The sequence below is a fragment of the Drosophila suzukii genome, chromosome 2R (genome assembly GCF_043229965.1).
Source record: "Drosophila suzukii chromosome 2R, CBGP_Dsuzu_IsoJpt1.0, whole genome shotgun sequence".
NCBI lineage: Eukaryota > Metazoa > Arthropoda > Insecta > Diptera > Drosophilidae > Drosophila > Drosophila suzukii.
This window is the reverse complement of record NC_092081.1, coordinates 1,124,341-1,134,803: the sequence shown is the minus strand read 5'-3', so window position 1 is coordinate 1,134,803 and position 10,463 is coordinate 1,124,341. Positions and strand designations below refer to the sequence as shown.

The window sequence follows — 10,463 nt, the reverse complement described above, 5'->3', positions numbered from 1 at the left end:
GTTAGAGTGGGCGTGGCAGTCTACTGAAACAAACTTGCGCTGCGCAGGAATCTCAGGAATCTGTACGCCAAATCTCAATAGCCTAGCTCTCATAGTTTCCGAGATCTCAGCGTTCATCCGGACAGACAGACGGACAGACGGTCATGGCTAGATCGACTCGGCTAGTGATCCTGATCAAGAATATACGAGGTGTGTTCAAAAGTTAAGGTGACTTTTCAAATTTCGCGGGCAACATATTTTCGATTATCGATTTTTTTGTTTTGTTATGTTGGTACACTCTTCCCTAACATCTGTACCAAGTTTCAATTGAATCCCCTTTTTTGTTTAGTTGTGGGAGGCGTAAAGGTAACAAGTTGTTTTGCGTGCTCAGCGATTTTTTGCTATCGAAAAATATGGATCAAAGGATTTGCATCAAATTTTGTGTAAAAAGTGCTCCGAAACACTTGAAATGTTGACAGTGGCATACGGTGAAACTGTTCTGAGTAAAAAAAATGTTTACAAGTGGTACAAACTCTTCCAAGATGGCCGGGAAGATGCCAATGACGAGCCTCGCTCTGGACGCCCAAGCACGTCAACAACTGATGAAGACGTTCAAGCAGTGAAGAAAATTGTTTTGGAAAATCGCTTGGCTCGTGCCATGAAATTTTTTCAAACGTTTTGGGCATGAGTCGTGTGTCAGCGAAGTTTGTTCCAAAATTGCTGAATTTTGACCAAAAGAACCGTCGCATGAGCATCGCTCAAGAGCTGTTGGATGACGTCAACGACGACCCAGATTTACTCAAAAGGGTCATAACTGGTGACGAATCATGGGTATATGGTTATGATAATATGATGACTAAAGAGACCTATGAAAGGACGGAGATTTGCAACGATTGAAGAGATAAAGACTGCATCGCTGGAAGAGCTCAAGGCTATACCGAAAAGTGCTTATGGGAAGTGCTTTGAGGATTGGAAAAACCGTTGGCATAAGTGTATTGTATCTGAGGGGGATTACTTTGAAGGGGACAACATTAATATTGATAAATAAATTCATAGTTTTTCTTGAAAATACAAAGTCACCTTACTTTTTGAACACACCTCGTATATACTTTATGGGGTCGGAAACGCTTCCTTCTGCCTGTTACATATTTTCCGACGAATCTAGTTTACCCTTTTACTCTACGAGTAACGGGTATAATAAAACGGGTGTCTGATAGTCGAGGTACTCCACTTTGGCGTTCTTTCTTTTTTTTATATTTCTTTATTACCTAACACGTATATACAGACTAAAATAAGTACAAGCAACAAGAGTAGGAAGCCGTGATTGCGCGGTATGACCGCAAGGTATTGCTTCGAGCAATGGTAGCCACCTAGGCCGTAGCTTCTCTCCTCTTCTTCTCGATGCGACGCAGCGTTCGAAGTACACTCGCTGCGTAGGCTGCCGTCGCTTCCCAATTCACCTCGTTCAGCAGCATGAGGAGCCCAAAAGTTTCTGGCCGAACTCTTTCCCCGGTGGTCTCCATCAGCATTTGGCGATCATAGCCGAAACAGCAACAAATCCCATTGCCGCACTCTGGGCAACCGTCCTCCGTGTCGCGTCCGAAACGCTTAAGGAAGCTTTGGAATCAACCATGTCCACTCAACGCCTGCGTGAAGTAGAAGTCTACCCGGCCGTGCTTCCTATTTACCCATAGCCCTATGCTGGGTATAAGCTGGTGCGTTCAGCGTACCTTGCTGGAGTTGTCCCAGGCTTCCTGCCAGTTATCGACGCTCTGCATCCTGGCACTCCTCTTCACCTCGGTCTTGGTTCTGTGGTCCGCCTGTTCTTGGCCTGCAATGACGAGCGTTGTCCGAGATCGTCCTGAAGGCACTCGGCCCATACCAGAGCAGCGTCCATAAATGCGACTTGACACCGGTCGCGAGGAGCCTACGTCTGTCCTGCTTCGTTTCCCTGGTGTTCAGTAGGATCCTGCAGAGCGATCCTGTGGTCTCGCTTGCCCTTTTATTTACATACTCCAAGTGTTCGCGATAGGAGACGCGGGTGTCCAGCATGACTTCCAGGAACATTATGTTACGCTGAGATGATATTTTTGTCCCTCCGATCTGGATATGCGCCGACTCCACTGCTTTCCTGCTTGATATCAGCACCGCTAGTGCATCACAATTGTGATTTGTGTGAGGCCAGCTCTAGGCCCGCCACTAAGAGCCACTCCTCCACCTCTCGAATTGCGCAGTTCGCAGCATACATCGTCTTCCAAAGGGGGCCCAGTACCGAGCCCTGAGGAACACCAGCTGTCACCTCGTATGTCCTGGGGCCCACAGAGGTTTCTAGGACCAGCTCCCTTTTTTTCCACCTGTCGGGGAAGGTCCCTTCCAGCAGGCACATGTTGTAGAGCGCACAGTGGTTGCGCCTATAGGACAAAATTCAAAAAATCATAACAACAAAAATTTGCGAAAAATACCCAAATCGCCTCTAAAATTACCAAACTTACCAAACCGCTCGAGCGGAGCTTCCGCATCCGGGTGGGGGGATAGCAGGGCCTTCACTGCACTGTTCGGGACCAAATCCGCCCAGGTGCCTTCCTGTTCTCCAAGTCTCTTGCCACAGATAATAGTTTCGTCTCCGTGACCGGACATATCGGGCTCCCAACTTGTCGCGTCCATCGTCGGATGGAATGGGGGTGACCTTCTGAGAACAGCACTTGGACAATACCTTCCAGGACCACCGGGTCAAAAGGCGACCTATTGCCGGCACTCACACGTTTGACCACCGTCTTATACGCTCTTCCCCATGGGTCGTTTTCCAGCTCGTCACAGAGCTTGAGGTAGCTTTCCCTCTTGCTGTTCTGCATCGCCAGCTTGAGTGCCTTCTTTGCACTCGTTGAAGCAAAGTTGCAGCTTTGCCGTGCCTCTCGCTCTTTGGACCAACCTCCTGGCACGAAGGCAGGTCCTGCGCAAGCTATGAATTTCCTCACTCCACCAGTACACTGACGCGTAGTGCTTCCGATAGGTCTTACACTGCTGCATGCTTTGGTCGCGAGGGCATTTGTGGCCTAGGGCATTCGTGTGCGGAGGCGGCAGCAGACGGTGGTGTGGGCGTGACCGGAGGGACCTGCAACGGAGGCGGCGTGGGACTTTTGATATGGAAAGAGGGGGTCCCCAAGGTGAGCCCGGAGATTCCGGACGAGAGGCCGGCCGGCCACACCGGCGACGACGTTACCGACGCAGGAGCCGGAATCGCTGGAGAAGGGACCCTGGGTGTGGCCCGAGCCAACGTCATCCCATAGACCCCAGCTGCAGTGGCAACATTCGACGCCCGACGGCGCGCCCGCGGCCGCAATTCGCCCGGCAGATGTCGTCCCCGGACGAAGGCGGTTGGCACGAGGTAGGTCGATCGATTGACCGGAGGGGATCGAGGAGGCACCCGCGCTCGCGACGGCGCGTCAGAAGGGTCGCAGGCATTGCGTCCTGGTCACCGAGGGTGGACGGAAGTTCCGGGTCGCTGGCCTCCGTGTATTTACACACAAAAGGAAAAAAATACACTAAAAAGCAGATCATGTTGTAAAGGTGATTGGGGACGGGGTACGCGGCTAAAGTGATGAAAAAGAGGACGCATGGGCGCATACATGTCCGCAACAGCAACCTGCAAGAAGAAATATGAGGTTTAATCCAGACGAAAAACGGGTGGATGCCATGGAACTTACCTGTTGCCAAGGGCGAATGGTAATGCCGAGCAAAGAAAAGGAAATCCTCTCTGCGCCCTCAAACACGCCGCCATCCTTGCGAAGGAGTGATTGAACCTGTGAAAGGCACCAGTAGAAAATAAGAGAGAGAAAGCAAAAAAAAGCGAGAGTACTCACCGAACCAGAGGAATTTCGCTTCATCACCTTTGCCTAGGGAAGGGGGCGCTTCAATTAGTAGGCGGTCGATTGTCACTGGACGATAATGGCGATCGACCGGCACAAGAAAGTTCTGGCAACGAGCAGGTGGCAACGCTTCGCCGAACAAGCACGGATGGTTTGACCAGACGAAGAAACATCGAAAAAGAGGAGATCGCAGTATCGAGAAGCGAGCTGGGTATCGATAGCAGACCTAGTGGAAACACATGAAGTATCGTCGTAAGCAGGCGCAGAGGAAGGGAATGCAAACTTGATCGAGACCCGACACTGTGGAACTCAGGATACGTCGTCACTTGGTCTTCGACCGTGCGCCGATAGGTGTGCCCGATGGAAGGGCGTTGGCGGTGCTCAGTATATCTCGGGTGAGCGGCTCGAGGATCTCGTCTGGTCCAAGGCTGCTCGTCGTCTCCTTAAGGTGCGTGATGCTGTGACCACTCTGGACGACGACCTTTCGAGTAATCGCGAGGCTCGGCGTGCTCGTCATAGTCGCTCGCGTTGCTGGAGTCGTCTTCAACTTGGTAAGTTGCCGAGGGTCAAGTGGGTCGTCGCGTCTCTCCGGGTTTAGGCCTCCACACGCCCGCAAGCCGAGACTTTTCCGCGCCTTTTATCTCCTGGTCGTCGGAAGACTCTGCGCCGTCGTTCGTCTCCTCTTCATCTTGGCCGCCATCGTGAGTTACCTGGTCCTCCTCGATCCCTTCGCCTTCCCTTTCTGATGCCTCCGAATCGTGGTGAAAACTCTTGGTACCGTCGGAACTATCCGGAAACTCGATGACTTCTTCCATATGAAAGCGAAGACTAAACATATTGATATAAGACCCTTATTGTTTAAGCTTCCTATCTATCGGTGCAGTGAAATCTCGACTTAGAATACTTAGATAATAATATAGTGTGCGTTGGTACAATTTAACTTTACAATTACCCTGTGACCTTCTACCCTGCTTGTTCTCTCGTGTCCTCTCCCTGGATAGTCTCATCCCCTTCTTCTGCGGCTGCATTCTCGACGTCTTCAGAGTAATAGGGTTTAAGCTGGCTGTTGTTGGCGGAGCGCGGGCGTCTTTCTCAAGGGCATCGTCACGGTGTAGGGGCCGTCATGTTTGGGGGCCAATTTGGAGGCGAAACCTTCGGCCGCCTTCGGGAGGGGATGTTGGCGTACCCACACTTTGTCCCCGAGCTTCGGTCTCCACTCACGGCGTCGAAGGTTGTAAGGTTGTTGCTTGTTCTTGGGACACACGTTGGAGATTGGAGCTGACAATATCGAAGATTCCTTTAAGCTGGAGCGCTTTACCTTCGAGGTCCTTAGATATCACCGCCGATCCGGGGGTGACCTCGTCGTGCAATATTGTAGCGAGTCGGGGCTCGCGTCCTTGCGTCAGAAAGACGGGCCTGTATCCCGTAGAGTGCGATACGCTTGGGTTGATGGCGAGCGCTAATTCCGGCAATAGCTCGTCCCAGGAACTTTGGTCCGCCTCGGTGAGTTGGGCTATCATCGTCTTGACAGTCCGATTTGTCCTCTCGTTAGGGTTCTCCTGTGGACAGTAAGGAACAGTATATTGGACGTGTTCCCCCAGAGTATGGAAGTACTCTCTAAAAATGCGACTGGTAAATTGAGTGCCGTCATCGCAGACGAACTTCCGAGGGACCTAGTATACGTTCCCGGAAAGCCTTATGGACCTGGGCGTCACTAGCTTTTCGTAACGGGATCAACTCCTCCCATTTGGAAAAGATATCGTGAAATATGAGGAGCACGGTGTTTCCGTGTTTCGATCGGGTATATCGAACGGTTCGTTTGTAATGCGGGGTAACATTTTGCCCGCCGCTTTCGTCTGGGCGATTTTAAACTTCTGACACGACTCGCAGCGCTGGACGTAACGTTTCGCGTCTCTAAACATTCCGGGGCAGAAATACCTCTGGGACAGTCGAGAAACCGTCTTTCGGATTCTACTTGGGCTAGGGACGAACAGTTTCCACAGGAATTAGTCCTCGTCTTCAGCTCTGTGCCCTAAATTCCGGCAGAGTTGTCCGTTTTTCACTACGTAATATGAGAATTTCTCGGGGTATTCTCCTATCTTAACCTTTATGCCTTGGATCCATCTACAGGGTGTCTCCACTTCGGCCATCTGTTGCAAGAATTCACAGGGTTGTCGGGATTTCAATTTCAATTTACCTCGTCGGTAACTGTTGTAACTCCCATCTTGCTATCCGACCAGAGGGGCTTCCGATAGGGTTCAACCACTTGAGGGCTAGGTGTTCGGTAACCACTTCGAACCGATAACCTTCCAAGTAACATCGCATCAGACACTCCTTCTCTGTTGTCGTGTAATTGCCTTCCGTGGAGGCTGGCGTAGGCGATGACTTTCTCCTGTCCTTTGAAGTCTTGCGACAGGACTGCTCCTAGTGCCATGTCAGTAGGGTCAGTTTGCAACACAAACGTATTGTCGAAATCGGGACATCCTAGCACGGGGGCAGTGGTTAAACTCCTATTATTATTATTATTATTATTATTTATTGTTTAGACTTCCTAACGCTACAAGTTCTAAAACTTATAAATTACTTCGCTAGTCACAACTGGTTAACATACTTAAATTTGGACAAAATTGGTTCTTAAATCTAATGACATACATTGTTACATTAATTGTTGAACATTTAGAATGACAAATAAAGTTAAGTTAATAAAGTAAAGAAAAGGTTTTGGGGATAAGTCGCAATGTTAAGATAGGATATGATACCTTATAGCAGACTAGAACTGCTATTTTTTAGGAGGGAGAGAAGTTTTGTCTTAAATAGTGTTGCGCTCCTAGTTTCTTTTATGTAGTTGGGAAGCTCGTTCAACGTTCTAATAGTATTTATAAAAAATTGTCTATTTGAAAGCAGAAACCTGTGTCGGATGCAGATAATATTCTTTGTTCTTGTAGATCTGGAGAATTGTAATTTTTCAAATAAGTATGATGGCTCTCTGGTGTATATAACTTTGTGTAAAAAGATTATTTTTCTACTTTTTATATAATCTGCCAAGCTTATATCAAATATCTTGTAAGCAAATTGAGTTACATGGTCAGATCTATGCAAATTAAATATAAAACGCGCAATACTATTCTATGCTATTTTCAGCTTATGTCGACTTGCTATATCACATTTTGCATAGATCTCTAGACCATAGAAGAGTGTGGGTATTATACAAGACTTCGCAATTAGAAGACGCACACTAACAGGTAAGGAACATTTTACTAGTGACAAGGATCTTATTAGTCCGTATGTTTTGCCTACAGCTTTGTTTACGTGGTCATTCCAGTTCAAGGTTCTATTAAATGTGATACCCAAGTTATTGGCGGTTTCCACTCACTCAATTGGTGTTTCGTTAATCATCAAGGGGGATAGTTCAATATTGCATAATTTCTTCTTAAAAATGATTAAGCACTTTGATTTTAACGGATTGATGGCAAGACCGTTGTTTTGCCCATTCATTTACTTTTGCAAGCATCATTCTACAAATATCTAAACACTCACTAATTCTGTTTAAGGGACGACTAACATACATTTGAACATCATCAGCATATCAATGGACATTACATGTCGACAGCACATACGGAAGATCATTTATATATATCCAAGAACCGAACCTTGGGGTGCACCACGCTGCAGATAGGCAAACGATACGAACACAAAAGTTTGACGCCAGTATTGGAGAAGAAATACAAATTTTTGAGTTTTGAGCACAGGATGTCATGATTTACTGTGTCGAACGCTTTGCTGTAGTCCAGCAATAGTAAGAAGGTGACATACGAGTTGTCCGTCTGTTGACGAATATCTTCAGTTATTTTTAAGATGGCTAAAGTGCAGCTACGATTTTTTCTAAATCCAGGTTGATGGTCATTTAAGATGCTATTGACAGATATAAAATTATTTATTTGTGATGCAACAATATTTTCAAATACCTTCGAGAGGAACGGAAGAATAGATATCGGCCGGTATTCTTTGTTTGATTTAGGTATTGGGATAATTTTGGCGGTTTCCCAGCAATCCGGGAACGTAGACGTGGTAAGAGCCGTGTTAAATGTGTGAGTAAGGTAAGGGATAAGTTTGGGAAGTAGAATTTTTATAAATTTAGGATGAATATCATCTGGTCCAATTGCGTTAGACTTAATTTTAAGAATATTATCTAAATCAACACATTGGTCAACACACACAAAAACCTAGTATCACAGATGTTTTCAGGTACTGAATTTAGGTACGTGTTGGTTGTGACCTCAGGAACTTGGCATTCTGCTAATTTAAGGTTGAGTTCATATATGTCAACATCTAGTTCCTGTAATGTCTTTTTTTTACCTATCCCTAGAGCTTTAATCTGTTTCCATGTTGGACTCGAAGAGGTTGAGTTTTTAAATTTTTGGCTAAAAAAGTTTGATTAGTTTGGTAACCGTTTTCCTCAGAGATACAAACATGCTGTGGGGTTGCGGTGTTTTGTATCTTTTCCACTTCTGGTATACTTCATTACGTTTTATAATTGCCAATTTTATATTATTGGTAAACCATGGTTTTTCGGACGGTTGAATTGTTTCACTTTTAACTGGAACAAAACTATCGTATAAGTGGCTAATATTAAGTTGTAGAAAGTTAAGTTGACGATCAACTGTTGGAAGACTGTAAATATTGTTCCATACACACTGGTCGAATGCTTCGTTCAACAGTATATAATTAATATTCTTAAAATCACGATAAGATATTATATGGTCCGTGTAGTTAAGGTCAAAGTTATAGGTCAGGTATATAAGGTCATGTTTTGAAAAGAACGGAACGATTAGCTGATCATACAAACATATTTTATTAACATCACTCACAAAAAAGAAATCTAATAATGTGTTACGTGTTCTGCTGAAATGGGTTGGAAATGAAAGATTTACTGGTTTCAGACCTAGCGATTCCATGTTGCTGGTAAGGTGAGATTCCCTCAGAATATCACTATTAAAATCGCCTGCAAGGATTACATCAGTGAAGTTTACTGTAATGTCTGTCAGAATATTGATTAGATCATCATAATTTGTGTTGCAATGCGGACGATAAATGCAGCCAATTAACAGATTTTTCTCCATAATTGTATTTCAAGAAAAATATATTCTATCGCACTGTTTATTGTGTGTTGCCAAATAATTTTGGCTTTTAATTTTTTGTTTACATATATTGCACCTCCTCCCCCATGACTAACACGATCAGAACGGTACACATTATATCCATCATACGATATTAGTACATCACATAGACTCTGGACGAACCATGTTTCAGACACGCATATAACATCAATTTCCGAATTTACAAACATGTACCTAAACTCTTCAATTTTCTTTGTCAGGATTTGGGCATTTATATGATAAATCTTGAGACCAGGTCTCTGCTTTGTCAGGATGCACAGAAGGGCATGACTATTTGCTGTTGAATTATTCAGGGTTTCTTCCATTGTGAATAGTTTTAAATTTCAAAGTAAAAAAACAAGGACTGCACACCAGACAATAAATTAGGCAAACTACTAAATTAACAATGCGACTGATCCTAAACATATGACTAACAGGAGTTAAAGATATTAAAGTAATTTGAAATCCTAATATAGAGATAGATAACATTTTAATTACGAAATGAATTATTCTTAAAGCGGCATCTCTACTCGAGTAGATTTCGCTTACATCACTACTCAGATCAGAAAGCTCATTAGAGCTTTGCACGTAGTAAGCCTCTCCTCCGCCTATAGGCTTATAAAATACGTCTCCACGGCGAGTAAAGACGGCCGCTACGCGCTTTTGTTTTTTGAGTCGCATGGCATGCTTAAAAATTTAGTAATTTGTTTTAGTTAATTGTTCGTTTAAGTATATAAATGCCGGCGAGACAAAACCGATCAGTTGTAAGCTCAGCTGCGATTTGGTTGTTTGTCGGTGCACTCCAATCGCCCGCAGCAGCGCAGCTTTTTCGCGAAAGTGATCCATTTTTATTATTATTACTGGGTCAACAAGTGAGTTTTTTTGGCTCGGTCGGACTCCAAAAATAGACCTAACTCGCGGAGGAGGGGTCAGATATAGTGACATACATAGTCGATTGAAAAGGGTGTTCAAATTTTCGCCCTCGACTTGCGGTACACCATGCCAGCGCAAGTTGCATGCAACATCCGCGACCTCCTGTGCATTGTATTTTGCTGCCAGTTGTGCATCCAGTTCACACACTTGTTGTTTCAGTGTATTCACCTCTTTTGCCTCGGTTTCCAGCTCTCGCACTCGTTTCGTAAGGTAGTGTATTTCTGTGTTCATTGCATCGAATTTTGCCTGTAGACTGTTGAGAAAGCGGGACCCGCTCTCTCGATACTCTCTACCGAGTGACTCCCTTTGCTCCGCAAATTTATCGTCGATCAGCTGCAACAGTTCCATGTTGATTTCCTTCCGTTGACTCGTGAATTTCGCATCCATTTGTTGCAGCAATTGTGTGTCCGATGAGCGAGCTACCTTGATTTCGGCATTCGACTTTTCACTCCTTAGTCGCTTTGGTGCATTCATTATGTTGTTGTTTTGATCAATTTTGAGATTGAGTGATTTGTGTAAATGTGCACTG

General features: G+C 45.2%; 1 protein-coding gene across 3 annotated transcripts; it reads right to left on the bottom strand.

The window, feature by feature from the left end:
• Positions 1-9,851, bottom strand: LOC136116620 (uncharacterized). 3 transcript variants are annotated; one of them, XM_070994860.1, is made up of 4 exons: positions 3,840-9,785; positions 3,684-3,779; positions 2,472-3,622; positions 1-2,390 (listed from the first exon to the last, which is right to left on the bottom strand). In XM_070994860.1, exon 4 carries the CDS (start codon positions 2,044-2,046, stop codon positions 1,741-1,743), a length of 306 nt encoding a protein of 101 aa, XP_070850961.1. In that variant the 5' UTR covers positions 2,047-2,390; positions 2,472-3,622; positions 3,684-3,779; positions 3,840-9,785; the 3' UTR covers positions 1-1,740. The 3 variants fall into 3 exon arrangements, 2 of the variants coding, with proteins under 2 accessions (XP_070850961.1, XP_070850962.1); XR_011603724.1 differs by having other exon boundaries at positions 2-2,390; positions 3,840-9,851; XM_070994861.1 differs by having other exon boundaries at positions 3-2,390; positions 3,840-9,813.
• Positions 9,852-10,463: the final 612 nt, after the last annotated feature.

What these genes read in the sequence shown, in the direction of transcription:
- LOC136116620 (XM_070994860.1), bottom strand. Translation starts at nt 2,046, where the DNA reads ATGTTCCTGGAAGTCATGCTGGACACCCGCGTCTCCTATCGCGAACAC.